Source organism: Malurus melanocephalus, unplaced genomic scaffold, assembly GCF_030028575.1.
Source record: "Malurus melanocephalus ecotype Western Australia unplaced genomic scaffold, MMel_1.1 scaffold_174, whole genome shotgun sequence".
In the NCBI taxonomy this organism is placed as follows: Eukaryota; Metazoa; Chordata; class Aves; order Passeriformes; family Maluridae; genus Malurus; species Malurus melanocephalus.
This window is the reverse complement of record NW_026623406.1, coordinates 302,868-321,472: the sequence shown is the minus strand read 5'-3', so window position 1 is coordinate 321,472 and position 18,605 is coordinate 302,868. Positions and strand designations below refer to the sequence as shown.

Sequence of the window (18,605 nt, the reverse complement as noted above, 5' to 3'; positions counted from 1 at the left end):
GCTGCCGGGGCCAGCGGGGCCGGCCGCAGCTGCCGGCGGCATGACGCTCAAATCGGGCCGCAGCGCCGGCGGCGGCAGCATGAGGACGGCGCTCTCCGACCTCTACCTGGAGCACCTCCTGCAGAACCGGCCCAAGCCCGAGGTGAGCGGCCCGCTGCGCCCCGGACCCCGCCTGGCCCTGCTGCCGGCCCCCATCCCGCCCCGGGCCCATCCCCGCCGAGCCCCGGCAGGGACCCCCGGCGTGCCCCGCTCCCTGCGGGCCCTTAGCCCCGCACCCTGCGCTCGGGCCCGGCACGGGTCCCCGGGGGTCCCGCTCCATGCCGTCCCTCCCGCACATGCAGGGGGAGCAGGGTCCCAAAGGCGAGACCCTGCGATGGGCATCCAGCTGCGAGCCCTGTGCTTGGCGTCGCTGGTCCCCGGCAAGCCGGCAGCAGGGATGCTCCCTGGGGACGTGGTGTGACTCCGGGGAATGGTCAGCCAGCACAGCCGGCAGGRAAGAAGGAGCTGGATGTAAGGGAGGAAGGCTCCAGCATCCTGCCGCGGAAGAGATGGTGCTTGTTTTSCTGCAAAGTTGTATCTGGTCTGAACTGGAACTGCCTGTCACATGAGCTGATTCAGCTGCCGAGCAACCTCCAGGTCCACAGCATGGGCTGGRGCAGGATGGCGGGTCTCTTCCCCAGGGAAGGAGGATGCAACCAGCTCTTCTCACGCCTACCCCAAGCCAGGGAATGAGCCCATGGCTGCATGCACCCCAGCTCCAACAGACGGAGAGCAGGCTACACCAGCCCTCTTGGTTCTGCTCGGTGGGCTCCTTCTCACTTAGAGTTGTTTGGGGTAGCTTGGGTGCAACCAGGAGAAGGTTAACAGTCGCCAGTGTTAAGCAGCTGGTGCTGTTTTCCCGGCAGAGATTTTCAGCTTTGAACAGGCATCCTTGTGAAGCCATGGCAAAATGTTCCTGGAGTGAGGTTTCCTTGCAGCTGTGGGGAGCCTCTGAGAGAGATCAGGGAGGAAATTTCCCTCAAGTGCTGCCCTTGACCCATCTTGTTGGACACTTAAACATGCAAAAGAGGCTTGTCAGATCTGTCTCACACCAGTGGCTCATCTGCTTTTTATGGTTCAACCCTGGCAGGGTGCTTTGAAAAAAACAGTMGGAAACAAATATTAAAGCAAAGTGTCAGGACCAGGCAGCTGCTGAGAGGAGCTCTTCCATCCCTGTGCCTGCAAGATCCAGGCAGAGAGCCTGCCTGGCTGCAAACAGTGCAAAGATAAATTGTCAATAGCAGCAGAGCATGGAAAACRTAGGAGCAGCCCTACAGCTCCGCGGTGTTACGGTGTATTTGTTTCAGAAGGGATAAAGAGATGGTGAACTGAGATCTGCATGAGGCCTTTTAAGAGGAGCTCTGAAGGGCTGGCTTCTAACAGTGACTTGAGCTTGCCAGTCGCCCACATGCTCGTCTGTGTCATGGGCATGCAGAGATGGTGCTGTAGCACCTCCATGGGACACCAGGGCATTGCCCAGCAGCAGCCCTTGGGAAGGGTGCTGGGTGTGCCTGTCACCTCCTGGTCTGGAGTCAAGCAGGGCAACCGGGAGGTTTCTCTTCTCCATTTTCTCTGGCAGAGCCACGTGCTGGGAAGTGCTGTGCTGTGTTCCTCACGTGGTGGCAGGGCATGCAAATCATGGCAARTGGAAGCCATGTTATTGCTAGAAAACAACCCCAGGCCTCTTCCCTCTAGCCTCACCACGTGCTTGCATATCTTTGCCACATCTCCTGACTGRCAAGTACAGATTTACCAAAAAGGTGTGGGCTTTATTCCCATCTGTGCACCTGGTTGGCAGGTTGACCTTGGGCTTGTCCCTTTATCATCCGTGACTCAGTTTCTCAGCTGTAAAATGGGCAGCAAATGTGACCTTTGGGAGTTTGATGCAGAAGAGGAGGGTACTTCTGGGGAGACCTGTGCCTGAGGGTGCAGAGGGAACAYTGCACTTTGGGCAGCAGCTCCCTGCATCCAGCCAGCAGCAGCTCTGAGGCCACGGTCCCCAGGGACCAAATCCTGAAAACACAGGTAAAACTCAGTTGAAAGCTGAGCTAAAATTCTGGCTTTGAYCAATGAATTGGGGAGGGCTGGTTCYAACTTTYTAATCTYAAATGTATTTTGCTGTGTTGCTGCGTGTAACAGCTACAGAGGAAAAGCTGTTTTGCAGGGCTTGTTCCGGAAGCTGGGATGGAGTGGCAGGGCAGCTCCTCCTTCTGTCAGTGTTGTGGTTTTGGTGGCTGTCCCTTGGAGAGGTGACCAGCTTCACAAACACATCTGGAAGGCTGCATCAGCCTTTTCTGGTGGGAAGGTGGTGCCTCAGCAAAACTGACTGAAAATCTGGCCCTTCTCCATTGCAGCACTCTGTGATCTGGCGTCAGTGTGAAGGCACACAGAGCTGGCAGCATCTTCTGGCTTCCACGACCATTTTGTATCCCTGCTATTTCTCTGTTCCCTTTCTCACAGAGACCTGTTGGTGTTGCCAGACCTTTTCCCAGTGTTAGCAATGTAATCCTTTTTGGTTTAAATGTTTGTTGGTTTGATTCTTTTTTTAAAACTTCAATCATATTTCTAGAAGGGTTTTAGATGAGATTGTTCCTGTGGCTGTGCAGGCAGACTTGAGAAGTCAGTAGCCCCTGGCACAATGAGTTACTCCTGAATGTCCACATGGCTGCTGCTCCCCAGCCTGCCRGAGCAGCCCAAAGCAGCTCCCAAGCTCAGTTTTTTTGCTAGTTTGCTTTTTTTTTCTTTACACACTGCTGTGTTTTTTAAGCTGTACAAGACTGAGATGGACTGAGATCCAATCCTGGATGGGGAGGGAGGCAAGGCTGGAGCACTGGAGGGTGGGAGGAAAGATTGCTGGGTCTGGACATCTCTGCACCAAGCAGGGACCCAACCTCCCTGCACTCATCCAGGGTGATTGCAATGTGAGGGATGGTGATTTGTGGAGGGAGCTGGCATTTTGTGCCTCCCAGTGTGAGAAGATGTCTCATACCAGCCAAGAGGGCAATCCCAGAGAAACCTGGTTGAAGAGCTCCTTCTTGCACCCAGGCTACTGTGCTTTGTGCTTGGYAAAGCCAGCAGCACTTTTCTCCACACACTCACCAGGCAGCCCTGTTTTTCCAAGGTTGTCTGATACTGAAGTCTCTTGATTTAGAGCAGCCRGGAGAGCCCAGGAACCAAATCTCTGAATGTGCCCTTTGCACTGCAGTGCTGCTTTCCTCAAGTGCTGCTTCAGCCTCCTGCAAACAAGCTGCCCAGTTAATGTTTGATTTGCCCATGGCGTGCAGCCTGGTGGAGCCAGGAGCAACCCTGGCAGAYGGTGCTGACCCCATTGTGGGACAGGAGGCCAAGTCCTGGGATCCTTGCTGGTGRYAAATGCTGCCMAARGAGCTGGTACACTTCCCTCTGCCCYRGGATATGGGGCAGAAATCTGAGCTCTTGAGCAAAATGCAGGCAGGGGGTATGGGGCACCTCTGGCTCACAGAGCTGGGGGTTCTTTGGTGCTTTGCTGCTGGAGCAGGAATTGTGCAGGAGGATTTGGCCCCTTGTAGCCAGCTGCAAGGCACTCAGGGCTGCTGGGTGCTGGGCTGTCCAGCACCCCTGTTGCACAGCTCAGCCTCCTTGCCCCAGCTCTGCCCCAGCATGGACTGTGGCAGTGCCAGAGCCCGGGGCTGTGCAGAGCTGGCAGTGTGGCTGGTGGCYCTGAGCAGGCTCTCAGCAGCACTCACAGATGTTTCCTGTGGAGCAGTGCACCAGGAGCTGAGTCTGGCCAGTCACCAGCGTGACTCAAAAGGCTYTTGAGGTCACAGACTGTGCCGGGCCAAGCCAGCCAGGAGCTGCCAGGAGAGTGCAAGGCAATCTGGCCAGCCTGCTCCTGTGCGTGGGGTGTGAGAGCCGTGCACGTCTCCTGTTGCTGGGTGCCAACATCAGGGCTGGAATCTGCCCCACCGAGGGTCCTGGTTGTCCTTGTGAACCAGGCATTTTCCTGGCCCCACCTGCCCAGTGCCGTCAGCAAAAAAGCCCGTGCCATCCCAACATGGCTCTGGGCAGAGAGGTGTCGGAGGACCCTTTGCCTTCAGAGCTGCCATCAGGTGACTGGTGGCCATCCCCAGGCACAGCAGCCAGTCTCTGGTGACAGGGCTTGTTCTCCAGGAGTCACCAGGGTGACACTGGTGCTGTGTCAGCGTCGAGGGCTGGGTGTTTTCTCCAGCTCTCAGCAAAAAGCAAAGGTCGGGGCCAGAAGGCAYAGCTGATGGGGATGGTGGGGATGGGAACTCCCAGTCCCTGGAGCAGACTGTGCGGTTCCTGGGTCATTGGGCTCTGCTGAGCCTTGAGGTTTGAAGCCAAGAATTGCATGGTCTAACACTTTCTCAAGGCATGACCAAGATAAGTATGATCTGTGCTGACTCCAAMCACCTCATGGGCACTTTGGCCTCAGGTCAGGCTGGAGAAGGTCCTTGTCCTGTTCCTCCTTGCACCTGCTGGTTTGGCAGAGGGGGMCAGCTGGCAGAGAGCTGAGGGAACAGCTCTAGGCACACACGGTGCTGGATCTGTTCCTCTGCACTGCACATGGTGTGCTAGCATTGTGTCCTGCTAGGGCTGGCAAGCCAGGCTRGGGGCATGGATGCAAGTTTTTCTTCCTTTCACCCTGCAAGTCCAWGGCCTGGGTGCTGTTCTGGCCTGGGATTCAGCCTTCTTCTCCCTGTTTAAGCCACTGGCAGCTGGAGCCCACGTGGTTGCCTTTTGAGGAGGAGGCTGGTTGGCACTTTTGGAAGTGGTTGGCTTAAAAATAAATCACTGCATCATGGGCACACAGCTCCCTGAGCCCTTCCCTCCCTGGCCCAGCCCCACCAGTGCCCTTTCTGGGGGCTGTGACAGTGACTGTGCCTGTTCTGTCACTCTCTGCCAGCACTTCTTTTGCTATCCTTGTTAGTCCTGACTCTGCTGCCCCTTCCTTTGGCTCCCTCCCTCCTCCTGCCGTGGCACAGAGCTGGATCCCTGTCTCAGCCAGCAGCACTCCAGCACATCCCTACCAAAGCTCATTTTATTGTGGTTTAGTGCCRTGGCTGCAGCCCAGATTCTCTTCATGAGCCTTCCCCTGGCCTGACCAGATCTGCCTCCCCATCTGGCAGTGTGAGGCTGCAGCTTCTCCTCTGCTCCTGACCTGCTGGGTATTCCTCCGGGTTTGCTGGCTGTGGCTCTCAGCTCAGGCTCTGCTGGGGAAGAGGGTGCAGGCTGCAAACTGGGCATCAAAGCCAAGAGTCTGGTGTGGAGTGGGACAGCCAGGAGGGTTTGTTTGCTTTACAGCATGGGCTGGTGTGGGAACTGGTACCAAAAGGGCAGGCAGGGACTACAGATTGAAGCTGGCCTGGGTTTTGCTGGGCCAGCACTGATTTGGGAGAGGTTTGGGGAAAGTCCACTGCACTTGAGGCCAAACTGGCATATTTGTGAGCTGTGTGGAGACATTGTCCAGTGTGTCTGAGGGACTTAATGCGTCTGTGTCAGTCTTTCTCAGGCTGGGAGGGAGAAGCTTACCTGGTGGGGTGGGTATCCATGTCTTTGCACAGGACCCCATGCACTCTCCATTTGCCCTGGTGCCAGCACATGCTGGAAACCAAGAGCAGTGGTTTCTTCAGGACTGAAAGCCCTTGCCTGGCTCCCCAGTGTAAATCAGCATGAAAGGACCTGTAGCTGGGAGCTGGGAAGGGGAATGGGAATGGGATGTTTCTGTCTGGATTGGGAGCAAGCTGCCTTCAGTGCCTGGGTGTTGTGTGCGTGGCTCTGCACCGTGTCGGTTGCCCGTGATGTAGGTCAGGAAAGGTTGAACTTGCAAACTGAGCAAGAGCAAAGCCTGGCTCCAGTTCTCAGGGGTGAGTCTCAAACTGTCCTGTTCACTTGGTGAAGATATCCTGGGCTGTATGCTCTGCAACAAGCCATCTGTAAGCCAAGTGCTGCTGTGGCACACCAAGAGCTTTTGTGACTCTTTGCTTCAGAAGATCAGCTGTGGACTCTTTTGGCTTCTGCTACCTGTAGCTTTTCCAAAGTTTTGTTACATCCTGTGTTTCCCACACTGGAAAACTGCAGATATAACCCACATCCACAAGGCTCAAGCTCTTCTCCTCCTTTTCTTTTCTTGCCCTTAGTGTCTTTCCTCCCCTGTGCTCCACCTTAACACGTTTGAGTAGCTCAGCCCCGCAACAGGGACCCAGCGTTCCCAGGTGGAGCCCCTAAACCCTGGTCTCTGTTTTGCCCCGACAGGCCATGTCTCAGTCCCCATACGCCTTGACTGAGGACATTTATACCAACGGCTCGGCGACCCTGGGCAGCCCCTCGCACAGCAGCAGCCGCGAGGTGCGCAAGATCCGCCTTGTCCAGTTTGAGAAGGTCACCGAGGAGCCCATGGTGAGAGCTGGCAAGAGCCCACAGCTGGATGGCACCTGGGGGGTGGAGGGACAGCTAGAGCTGTGCCAGGAGCTGGCCTTGAGGGAAACAGATCACTGGAGATCTCGGCCATGGGCAAAAGGTGCTGGACTCTGCTGGGGAGCCRAAGCGAGCCCCACAAAGGGTGTGATGCTGTGCCAAGAGGAGCTGCAGCAGCCTGAGCTGGCCTAGCTGGGGGTTGCCCCCAGCCACTGCTCTGCCCACTGTGGATGTGGGCCTGGAGAGGCCCCTGTGAGGGCAGGAGAGCTCTTCCCTGCAGTGAGCAGTCATGGATTTTCCTGTCTTGCAGGGAATCACGCTGAAGCAAAATGACAAGCAGAGCTGCACGGTGGCCAGGATCTTCCATGGGGGCATGATTCACAGACAAGGTAACAAGGCCTTTGTAGGAGCAGTTCATGGGGTGCATGCCTGCAGGGGTTTTTTTCCCTTGCAGCAGTGAGGCAGGTCCTCAGCACTGCTGGCTGTCCCCTGTGACATGGATATCTGTGCCTGCTCCTCCCCTAGGGATCTGTCACGAACTGGGGACTCACTGGTCTCTCTGCATGGTTGTCCTGTTGATACAGTGGAGGCTTTAGGGATAAATAAAGGRTTGGGGGAAGGGCTTTCCCAAAAGTGAACTGGAGATTGTCTGTCTGTTTCATGATGGGGTCCATGTAAGAAGAGATGGATCATATCCTGGAGACTGTGGGGGAAGCTTTTCCCATTYTTAAAGTGCACAGGTGGGACAGGCATCCTGTAGATTGGCTCTRTAGACCAAAAGAAGGTGYCAAAAGAAATAAATAGGTGCTTATTTTCTGGTTTTGAGTCTTGCCAAGGAGGCATGGATACGAGATGTTCTCTGCTTAGAAGAGGCTGCATTTCCAGCCTTGGATCCAAGTGGGAAGTCTGTGCTTACCACTGCCAAAATAAGACAGGAGGCATTCCAGTAACGCTACTGAGCCTGATTTTCAGCAGTATATCTGAGGCTGTAATGTGCCTGGGTATGTGAGCTGAAAACACACAAAGTGGGAAATGCTGGAGTTAAGGCCCCTGTAAGGAGGTTGTCATTGGCTTCAGGTGAGGTGCTGGGGGTTGTGTTTGGAACACTGAGGCAGGTGCTTTGGCCAGTCCAAAGCACTTTCCATGTAGTGGAAAGCAGCCTGATGACCTTGACCTGGCTAAGTGTGTGCACTGGGTGGAGGGGGAAGAATTCGYTCCCCTTGTGCTTCACTCCCATGTGTGTGGATGACACGTGTGGCTCCAGGAGCGCTGCCAGACAAACACTGCGGTGTCCTGGCCACAGCTCGCCCARGAGGCTGATGGAGCTCTGCAGTTTGGGTTTGGTGAGCGGCTCTTGTCCCTTGTCTGCATTTTTGTGTTTCTCACGTTGCTGGCAGGCTCCCTTCACGTGGGTGATGAAATCATAGAAATCAATGGGCAGAGTGCGAGCAACCACTCGGTTGATCAGCTGCAGAAGATGCTGGTAGGTATCTGTGTTTGTCAGGGCTGTTCCCTGGGAAGGAGCCCCTTGGCCTGCATGCTGTGAGTGTTCACTCCTTCCCAGAGCCAGCACACAGCTGCTGTGTACAGCAGAAACCACCCTGCATGCAGCCCCAGTGGGTCTGTGCCTGCTGCTTGTTTCTGGCCTCCTGGGGCAGCAGTGGGGGCTCTTGGGTCCCTGAGATGTGCTGATGTGTGTGGGGCGTGGAAACCACCTCTGTTTGACAAGGTTGGTGTGCAACTCTAGCCCAGGGCTGGCTGCTCTTGCAGACCTGAGCCACACATGCATGCCACGTTAGTGCCATTTTCCCGATCCTGCCACGCCCTTGCCAGAGACAGCTTTGGAYAGAGCCTCAGACCTGCCTTGGCTTCACACATTGGTGATCCTGATCCATGCCCAACATATTGTTGGAGGGAGATGGTGGTGCTGCTGAGGACATCCACCAGCAGCCTAAGCAGGAGGCTTGTCCWTGCCAAAGTGCCACAGGATGTCCCTGCTCCACACAGCTGCACCAAGGAGGAGCTCGTCTTTGTCTTTACTTCTTGAGGATGGTGGTTGGCCCAGGAGGCCCCTTTGAGCCTCCACATGTGTTTGTCCCCACGGGACCATGTGGCTCCTGTGGTGGCATGTGGGGCAACCTGTGACAGGCAAGAGTGCTGTGCCTCTTAACGTCACCAGGAGGACCAGAGCAAGGGGCTAGCATGGAGGGAACAGATGCAGGGGACCCGGCAGAACCAGCCTCTCCTCCCAAGCTCCTCACTGGAGCAGGCAGAGTGGAGATGATGCAGATCTCCACTGGTTCATTCTGGTGGTGCTTAGCAGTGCYCACAGCCAGACCCTTGTGGAGGTGCTGGGACAAGTATGGCAAAGCCATGCTGCCTTGGCAGAGCTGTCTGTGCCCAGGCTGTGGTGTCCCCCAGCCCCACAGCACAGGGGGGAGCACCCAGGAGCCCTGCCTGTGCAGGTGCTGGCTCTCAGCCCCTCCCTGCACARCTTGCTGCTGTTGAGCTGCCTCCAGACACCACCTCCTCCAACTCTTCTTTCTCCCCTTTGTTCACTAGAAAGAAACCAAGGGCATGGTCTCATTAAAAGTCATTCCCAACCAGCAAAGCCGCCTCCCTGCTCTCCAGGTAAGTGCAGCCTCTGGACCTGCGGGCCGTGCCGGGACGTGGCTGTGGGGCAGGGTGGGACCAGAGCAAACTGTGCAGGAGCAGGATGGGGAGAGAGCTGTGCTGAGCCAGGGGGTCAGGGCAAGGGGGTGGCTGCCTTGTCTGAGCTGCTGAAGGGACCTGCCCTATGCTTGCATCGCTGCAGACAACCCTATTTTGGGCCTGTGTGGATGTATTTACCCAGTGTGTGTAGGAACATGGTGTGGGGTGTTTGAGCCACAGTGGTGTTTGGGGATGGGAAAGCAGTGACAGGGCAGGAGCACAGGAGGGTGTCCTTCAGAGCCACAGCCTGGTGACAGGGGCAGTGCCAGGCTCTGTGCTCCCTCTGTCACCGACACCAGTGCAGCAGCCCCAGCGAGGGTGACATTGGTCCGGGTGCCACCATGCACAGTGAGGGAGGAAGGAAGCAGTGGGGAGAAGGAAGGCAGGCAGCTCCTGGCACCTGCTGTCACTGCCAGGGTTGGGGGGGCCATGCTGTGTCACCAGGGGGTGACACCTGCCTGGCTTTGCCTTTGAAGTCCTGCTGTGGCTGRAATAGAACAGTGGGGAGGGCTGTGTCCTCTGCCAAACTTCAGTGCGTGGTAGTCGAGTTGCTGTCTTGTCTTGGTGCAGGAGCCAAATGCGGTGCACCCCCTGTCATGGGCAGGCAGGGGTGGGAGAGGAGTTCAGAGGCAGAGGGTGGGGGCTGGATGGTGCTGGGGTGGGCTGAGGGAGCACATTTGTGTGAGTTGTTCTTTACTCAGAGCAGCTGAAGTTCTGCTTGTTGATATGTCTGTTTCTTTCTCAGCCCATGCTGTGCCCTGTCATGCTCAACCAGCTTTGCACGTGTGTTTATTAAACACTGGCCCGTGTCTGTCCTTCCCTGCTGTCAATCTGTCCTCCCTGTTCTGACCCAGCCAGCTCCAGTTGGCCAGGGGAAAAGCTGCCTCTGAGAAGAGTTTCTGGCTCACCTGAGGCGGGCCTGGGCTCAGGGAAACACACAGGGACAAACTCCCTGTGTACTCCCCCTGCTGTGCCCGGGGCAGTGGCACTGTCTGTTCCCCAGAGCCACAGCTGCTCATGTCTTTTTATTGCAGTACCACCACCAAGGGTGGACTTTGTTTCCRCTCCTGGATCCCCATAATCACCTTGATTTCAGTGCCTGGCAGGCAGGAGGGTGCGGATCCTGGCATCAGGATTGACCCCACAGCCTTTGAGGCTGAGTGTCTCTTGRGGCAGGGTCTTAATGGCAGGAAGCACAGAGCATTCAAGACTCTTGAGGTCACCTCCAGCATATTCCCTGGAGCCTTTCAACAATAAAAGACCAGAACTTCTCATGCTGGAGCCTGCTCAGCACCTGAGTGYGTGGCCCCAGAGAAGGGCAGCAAAGAGCCCTGTACAGCTGTGGGTGATGTGTGGAGCTGTCTGATGCCAACTCCTGACTGGTGGAGGGAGCTTTTTCCACAATGTCCTGGCTTGGGGCACCAGTGCTGTGGGRACAGAGAGCTCTGGGCAGTGTTTGCTGTGTATCCCTCATGTCTGTGTGGATGATCAGCTTCCTGGTGCCAGAGAGTGCTTTCAAAGCAAGCAGCAACCCTCATCCTGAAAGGTTCCACTCTTACTGTTTTCCTAATTTCATTTTTTTGTGAGCTGTCACAGCTTGATCCATATGCTCCTTTCTGGCAGTGAAAGGGAGCTGTGTTTGTGTCCTGATGGATCTGTGCCTCCAGCAGAACAGCTGGGGAGGACAGACTGTGGGAAATGGTTTTAGTGGGGAACAAGGACAGCATGGTCTGCTCTGCCCAGGGAGGATGACTGCCCAGGCCCTGCCTGTCACAGCTGAGGACAGGACAGGCATCACCTTATGTCAAAACCTTTACCCCTTTGCTTCATGCTGTGTTTCTAGGATAACTAAGGTGCTAGGGTCATGCTCAGGGTTCCCTAAATTCTGCCTTTCACTCCTGATCCTCCATGCTCTGCCTGCCTTTGCCTCCCCTCTAGTCCTGACAGGGTCCTGGTGGGAGTAGATGCTGTAGACTCTCTCCCAAGGAGCTGAGCAGGCAGAAGGGACAGGGAAAGCCAATTTTCTCACACCTTCCTGGTACCCAGGCTTCCCCAGCCTCAGTTGGGTGCACGGTGGTATCAGAAGTAGCAGTAGCAGCTCATTTCCAGGTGCAGCTATGAACTGTAACTTTGTGAGAGCAGCTGATGCTGAAGGGAACAGAACAGACCAAGGCAGGAATAGGTACAGCACTGCAGCCTCGGCTCYCTGAAGGCCTCATGCCATGCAGGGGCTATTCCCCATGGGGAAAATCAGCACAGAGCAGCTGAGATTGAGCCATGCCCTTCCCTGGGGTCCCGTTGTGATGTCTTCTCTGTGTTCCCCGCACTGTGCACCCTGTTGGTGGGACTCCTCTGTGACTGGCTGAGCTCAGCAGCACTCTGCAGCACCCAGAGCACTGCAGGAGGCTCCATGGCAGGGTTTGAACACCAGCTCTGTGTGTGTGGGTCTGCACAGAGGCAGCAGCCCTGTCACCAGCTCCCAGTAGAGCCAAGATGCCATCCTCCCTCCCTTATCCACCCGGCAGCACATCTCACTGCAATTCCATGCCCAAGACTTTCCCCCTAAGCTTTGTGCATCTCCTTTCACCCCATGCAGCCTTGTGGGGCCTGTGAAGGCAGCAGGAGCTGTGGTCCCTCCTGGAGCAGGAGCCATCTCTGCAGTCACTGCTGGGAATGCAGTGTGGGGGCCAAACTCRGCCACCCTGCATGGCCATGCTGACTCTGGTCTGCTCTCTCTTCTGCAGATGTTCATGAGGGCCCAGTTTGACTACGACCCCAAAAAAGACAACCTGATCCCCTGCAAGGAAGCAGGACTGAAGTTTCAGATCGGCGACGTGATCCAGATCATAAACAAGGATGACAGCAACTGGTGGCAGGGGCGGGTGGAGGGCTCCTGCACCGAGTCAGCAGGGCTCATCCCTTCTCCAGAGCTGCAGGAGTGGTAGGTGCATGGATTTGGCCAGAAGGGCTGGATCTGGGAGTGGAGGTGGGAGCTGTGACCATGTTCTGTCTAGAGTTTGACTGTGTTGGGGTAGCACCAGAGTCACTGCTGGGACAAGGAGGCAAATGTCCCTGCATATGCCGCAGGGTGAGCCTTTGCCTGTCCAAGCAGCCAGCCTGTTTCTCTTGCATGTCTGAGGGACAGTCGTGCTGCTGTCTCAGGGCTGGGGGTGACAGCTGGGCCATGGTGTCCTCCTCTCTTGGCAGGCGTGTGGCGAGCGTCACCCAGCCCAGCCAGAGCGAATCCCCGAGCTGCAGCCCCTTCGGGAAGAAGAAGAAGTGCAAAGATAAATACCTGGCCAAGCACAGCTCCAGTAAGTGTGAGCAGGGCAAGGRGCTCCATCTCCAGCCCTGGCCACTYCTCCTCCCTCCAYRGGAGTCAACCAAACCACCCAGCTGTGTCAGCAGTGGAGCTGCAGGATACCCCATAGCTGTCTCCTTTTTGAGACCCTTCTCTAGTCCTCATACCCCTCATGGCCACAGCTGTGTCCCCAGATACTGCATCAGGCCAGGRCTGGCTCAGCAGCTCCTGTGCTGTYCCCTGGTGACAATTCCTTGCACTCCTGGCCCGGTGAGGTCAGGCTCCCCGCCCTCAAACCCCACAGGCTGCTGAGCACAGGGCAGGCGCTGGCAGTGCTGCTGCTCAGCAATTGGGAAGCAGCCTGAACTGTTCCCACAGCTGCCAAGTCCTGTCTGTGGTGGGGCAGGAAGCTGCCCCTCAACCCCYCATGCAAACACCCTGTGCTAAACTGAGCAAAGAGCTGCCAAAGGTGGGTGCCTGGGGACGTGCTGGCTCCAGGCCCGGCCTGCAGCTCCAGCCAGCAGCAAAACAAGGCTGTAAATCACCCAGATATATAAAGCTCCCTGCAGCATCSTGCTGCCTCTGCACCCAGCACCCAGGTTCTTCTGCCCTGAGCAGAATTACTGAGCAAAAGGAGCCCTGGCTGCTGGTCCAGCTCCCCTGCACCCACTCTGCCCCTCACATGCTGCTTCCTGTTGCTTCTGCCCTCTTTCCCAAGCAGCCAAGCATGGACAAGCTTCTAGCTCAGTCCTGACCACTCCTGTCCGTTCTGCCCAAGGACCTGGCCTTGGTCTCACACACACACACACACACACGGTGGTGCTGGTGTGGCCAAACCAACTCTGACCCCTCTGTGTCTCCTTTCTCCTCCAYGCCAGTTTTTGACCAGCTGGATGTCGTTTCCTATGAGGAGGTGGTGAGGCTTCCTGCCTTCAAGAGGAAGACCCTGGTGCTCATTGGTAGGTGCTGTCCCAGGGGCTGGGAATGGGTCCCAGGGGAACCAGGGCTGCACAGCCCTTCAGCAAGGGTAAGGTGTGGGGAGCACTTCTCTGTGCAGCCCTCACCCCAAGGCTGGCCCCCTCCATGCAGCACTGAGCATGGTCTGGCACCTGCACTGCAGTGCTGGGGTACAGTTAAAGCAGGTGTTTGCAGCTCCTGAGTATCTTCATGGAAAATCTCTGATAAAAGCAGCTCTGGTGTGTGCAGCTGCACCAAAGCAAGCACTCCACGCTGTGGGGACTGAGCACGTGGTGGTGGATTCCAGGGGCATGGGCAGCCCACCAAGTCCAGCCAGGCTGGCTGCTCAGCAAGCAGCAGTCCTGTCTGCAGCTGGGGCTGGGGGTGAGCATCCCCCGGGCACAGAGAGCCTCTGCCAGGGCTGGAGGACACCACAAAGCAGCTCAGAAAGCACATCTTGGCAGGGAAGCCCAGGCCAAGCTCTGCACCTTTCCTCAGACCCAGAGCTGTGGAGGGGCCCCAGCACTTCCCAGCAGGCTGCTCTGAGCCCAGCTTTAGAGTCCATCTCTCTCTCTGCAGGGGCCAGCGGTGTGGGCCGCAGCCACATCAAGAATGCTCTGCTCAGCAACAACCCAGACAAGTTCATGTACCCACCGCCATGTAAGTACCCAGCCAGCGTGGAGGGCACAGCACAGGATGCATTTCCTGTCCCCTCTTTGATTCAGGACAGCACATGAGAGGTGGGGAGATGTTCCTCCAGCACCACCAAGGCCCTGAAATCAGAGGGYCTCCCTGCCTGCTGTCCCCCATGGACCCCCTTCACCCACAGAGGCTGCAGGGCTGCTGCCACCCACACACAGACACCTCACTCTTCTCACCCCGTGCCTGTCCCCACCTGGCCGAGGTCCCTGCTTGTCCAAAGCAGGARGCAGTTAACAGGGATTAGTACAGCTTAGTTTTGATGCTCCTCTACTCTTTCCCTTTCCTTCTGGGGACCTGCACTCACTCTCTCTGTGCCTTCCTYCCCAGACACCACACGCCCCCAGAAGAAGAATGAGGTGGATGGGAAGGACTATTACTTTGTCTCCACCGAGGAGATGACCCGGGACATCTCAGCCAATGAGTTCTTGGAGTTTGGAAGCTACCAGGGAAACATGTTTGGCACCAAGTTTGAAACTGTGCACAAGATCCACCAGCAGGACAAAGTCGCTATTTTGGACATTGAGCCCCAGGTAGGGAGCAGGGGAATGTGTGGGCAGGACAGGGGCTGCCAGAAATGGAACTGCCTGGGTGCTGGCTGTCACTKTCCCTGCCTTCCCTTCCCGAAGGAAAAAGCCAGCAAGCCCTGGGGTGGCATTTCCACTCCCAGGACATGGCTACAATGAGGGTGTTCYCTGTCACAGCACAGACCTGGCTGTGACAGCAAAGCCACGGCCAGGCTGCTGTGGGAGCAGGGTKCAGGGACCCTAYCCAGTGTCCCCAACGAGGGGTGTCYCCTGTAGCCCCCCTGCATCACAGGCACCGTGGCAGCCTGGCTGGGGGCACAGGGGGGCTGGGGGACAGCAGCCAGCCAGCTGTGCTTGCTCCCAGCCTGGGGAAGGGCCACACTCTGCTAACTGCACCCCTCTCTCCAGACCCTCAAGATCGTCCGCACGGCCGAGCTCTCCCCGTTCATCGTCTTCATTGCCCCSACAGACAAGGCTGAGGAGGTGAGTGGCAGCGTGTCCCCTCCTGTCCCTCTCCAGCTGGGCTTGTGAGCCCATGGCAGTGCCTGCTGCAGCAACCCAGGGCTCTCTCCCTGCTCCCCACCAGCTCATTCCTGTCTGCCTTGCTTTTGGTGGTCCTGAACTCAGCCCAGACCTGAGAAAGCAGCACTGCCAATTCCTGCAGCTGTGTTCCCAGCAACTCCCATCCCATAATCACAGTGGGGAGCACAGCCCAGCAGCGGGGCAGGACCATTTATTCTGCCATCAGCTATGCAAATAGACACACACACAAGCCTCCTTTCATTCTCTGCCTCATTAGGATGCTGATCCCTCTAACGTGAGGATGAAAGCAGCACTGATAGTGCCGTTAACTCACTCAGTGCCAAGCACAGGGCTGGCACCCACAGGCTGCCCCTTCCCAGAAAAACCCCTGGATGCAGGGATGCTGCCTACCCTGCACTAAACCAGCCAGCAGGAAAACCCAGAGCTGAGCTCCTCCTGGTTTCAGTGGCCACCTCTTCCAATATATTAAGTTTGTAAAGACAAAGCTACAGATGGTTTGCAGAGAGGGTATTTATTGCAACCTTCAGATAAGTGTTGTGCAGATATTTACAGGCACATTAACTGYCTGATGCAACAGGCTGGGGAGAGGGGAAGGGGACAGGTCTGAGAGCAGAAAGGGCCACTCTCTGTCCCTCACCGCTGCCTCCATCCAGGGAGGAATCCAATCCTGCTGCAGTGGGCAGGGCCAGCTCTGCTGCCAGGCACTAAATATAACCCTGCAGCTTGCTCACTCTGAGGAAGGGATGCGGCAGAGTTAATGTGACCCCGCAGAGCTCACATTCGCAGAAACTGCTCCTTGCCCTCCCCTCTCAATCCACCCCCGACAGCTGCTGGCTTCATCCACAAGATAGGAAAAATTAATTTTAGAATAGATGAATATTTTCAGTAACTCTTTCAAGATGAAGGTAGCTAAGCAGTATATTTTTTTTTCTTTGTCCCTAGGGTAATTGCTAATTATATTTAAAGTTTGTCAGTGTTGAACTGAACACCTTAAAGACAGAAGCCTGCTGTGCYCTGAGGGAGGGTGTGGTATTGCAAATATTACTGCTGTAGTCATACTTTAGTGCTGACCATTAAAGCTCTCGGTGCTGTGATCTATTCCTGGTGGTCTAACAAAAAAAAAAGGAAAGGACATTTAAAGACAGGTCTGTTTTGGGTGTATTAATATATTTTTAGGTCTGTTTAATCTCTTAATAATAGATACAATTATGTAATAGATATGATAATTAATATAATCTAATAATACCAGTTTAGGTCTATTAATATCTGCACAGAGCAGAGCTCAGCGAGCACTGCACCCCAAGCTATTCCTCCTGCCCAGGCACAGAAGCTGCCTGTCTTTCAAGCTCCATTAGAGAAACTTGTGGAAATGGTCTGGACCTCCGTGCTGGGGGCAGAGCTGCCCAGGGAGGGACCCCTGGGATTGCCCATACAGGAGGGGAGAGGCAGCTTGGCTTCTACTATTAAAGTACATCACTAAAAAAACAGMCAAAACCAGGGGAAAGGCTAGTAAAGCTCTGCCTGGTGCTGTTCTGGTCAAAAGCCAGTGGGAAGGGAGCATCCCGCAGGGATCCTCCCCAGCCTGAGGCCTGGAGCTGGTGACAGTGCCCACYAGAGCACTGAGCAGCCTGCTGCATGGCAAACTTCTCCCTGGGAGCTGCCACAGAGCATTTTGAAGGTAAATATGAGACCCAGCAGGTCTGGCTCACTCTAGCAGGTCACCTGATGCTCCCAGCACCACACGAACTCCAGCAAAAGCCCCAGACACAAGCCCAGAGATTGCTCAGCAGCTCCTGGCYATCGGACAAGCTGCAGGGAGGCTCTGTGCCCTGATAATTCACAACCACTCAAGCTGTTGTAGTGGTGGGAGGGTGTTTGCAGGTTGGGGTGGGCTGTGAAGTTCCTGTGCTGAGCACTGTCCTGTTCTTGCAGTCGGAGGCCYTGCAGCAGCTCCGCAAGGACTCGGAGAGCATCCGGAGCCGCTACGCGCACTACTTCGACCTGTCCCTGGTCAACAACGGCGTGGAGGAGAGCCTCCAGCTGCTGCAGGAAGCCTTTGAGCAGGCCTGCAGCTCTCCACAGTGGGTGCCTGTCTCCTGGGTCTACTGAGAGGGTGCCTGAGCCCGGCCGCTTCCCATCAACCATCCTGCAGCCACTGGGAAACACCTCCTCAAGCCTCCCCTGCCCCAGAGCCCAGCACAAAAACCCTCCTCTGCTGCTCCACGGACATGGTCTCGGTTGACACACACACACAGAGGGTGCCCAGAGCTCCTCTCCTGGGGGAACTAACACAGGACAGAGGCTCCTTGGGGTCCAGCCATCTCCTGTGGCACTGCAGGGCAGGTCAGTGGCTACAGCAGAGCCCAGGTAATCTCACAGAGCACAGCTCCCTGCCCTTCCCAGGCAAGGGAAAGCACATCCTGCTGTGGCACCGGGCTGATCTKCCCTGCAGTGGCGGAACAGGGGCTTTCCAGGCACGTCTCCTGTCAGGGCAGGAGTGCACACAGATCAAAACCCTTCTCCGTGTCCATGAGGCTTCAAGGAAGCTCACAGCTTAGGAAGCTTCTCCCAGACCACACCCAAGCTCGTACATCCAAGGGTTTCCTCTCTCACCAGTGGGGAAATGATGAATGTGGCACGGAGCACCCCCAAGCAGCCTCACCCCGTGTTCCCAGGCTGGAGTTTTCTGATTCACCCTGTTTAGCCATAGGTGTAAAAACTCTGTGTATAGAAATTCTCACCGTGCAGCTTGGATTGTTACTGCCTGGCCAGAGCAACCAGGCAGCAGCTGAGCCAGTCCCACAGACCAAACCCCAGAGGGACTCTTCAGAGGGTAAATAATTACATCCAGCCACGACTATCTGTTGCATGCAGTAGAGAAGTRTCTACAACGATCATCCAGGCATGTTTTCCAGTCTAGGGTGTCTCACACACTGTATGCAAACATGAAAGCCATGCTCACTCAGCACAGGGTTTGTGCTGACTCACAAACCCCACACCACCACGTCTGGGAAGTGTCACCGTGTCTCCTGGGCCAAACACATCCACCATGTAGGTGAAAAATCTCATTTGTGTGTTCAGTCAGCTATAGGGGCAAGGGGAAGGTGGTTATAAAGTCTCGTGCAATTTTTTTTTTTAAGGATGCCAAAAATAAAAAAAGTCTATGTGCAATAGGGACCTTCGTTCTGATCCACTGCAGGGAAACAATAAGCAGCAATAAATGTGCGCTGAAACATTGCCGTGGCTGGTGTTTTACCTCTCAGGCTGGGCACCSACAGAGCAATGACAAAAACCCCTCTAGTGATGGTCAATGTGACCATTTCTGTGCCCCAGCAGCTTCTTCAGGAGGAGCACAGAGGTTGGGATGTGGTAAAAGCTCCCCCCTGCCCCATGAACATCACTGATCTCTC

General features: G+C 56.0%; 1 protein-coding gene across 1 annotated transcript; it reads left to right on the top strand.

Moving 5' to 3' along the window:
* The first annotated feature begins 6 nt into the window (after window positions 1-6).
* MPP1 (MAGUK p55 scaffold protein 1) lies at window positions 7-18,432 on the top strand. Its single transcript, XM_057372568.1, has 12 exons — window positions 7-142; window positions 6,295-6,438; window positions 6,767-6,845; window positions 7,854-7,939; window positions 9,019-9,087; window positions 11,913-12,109; window positions 12,376-12,482; window positions 13,348-13,428; window positions 14,006-14,086; window positions 14,456-14,658; window positions 15,061-15,135; window positions 17,128-18,432. The coding sequence occupies exons 1-12, from the start codon at window positions 41-43 to the stop codon at window positions 17,302-17,304; spliced, it is 1,401 nt and encodes a 466-aa protein (XP_057228551.1). The 5' UTR covers window positions 7-40; the 3' UTR covers window positions 17,305-18,432.
* Window positions 18,433-18,605: the final 173 nt, after the last annotated feature.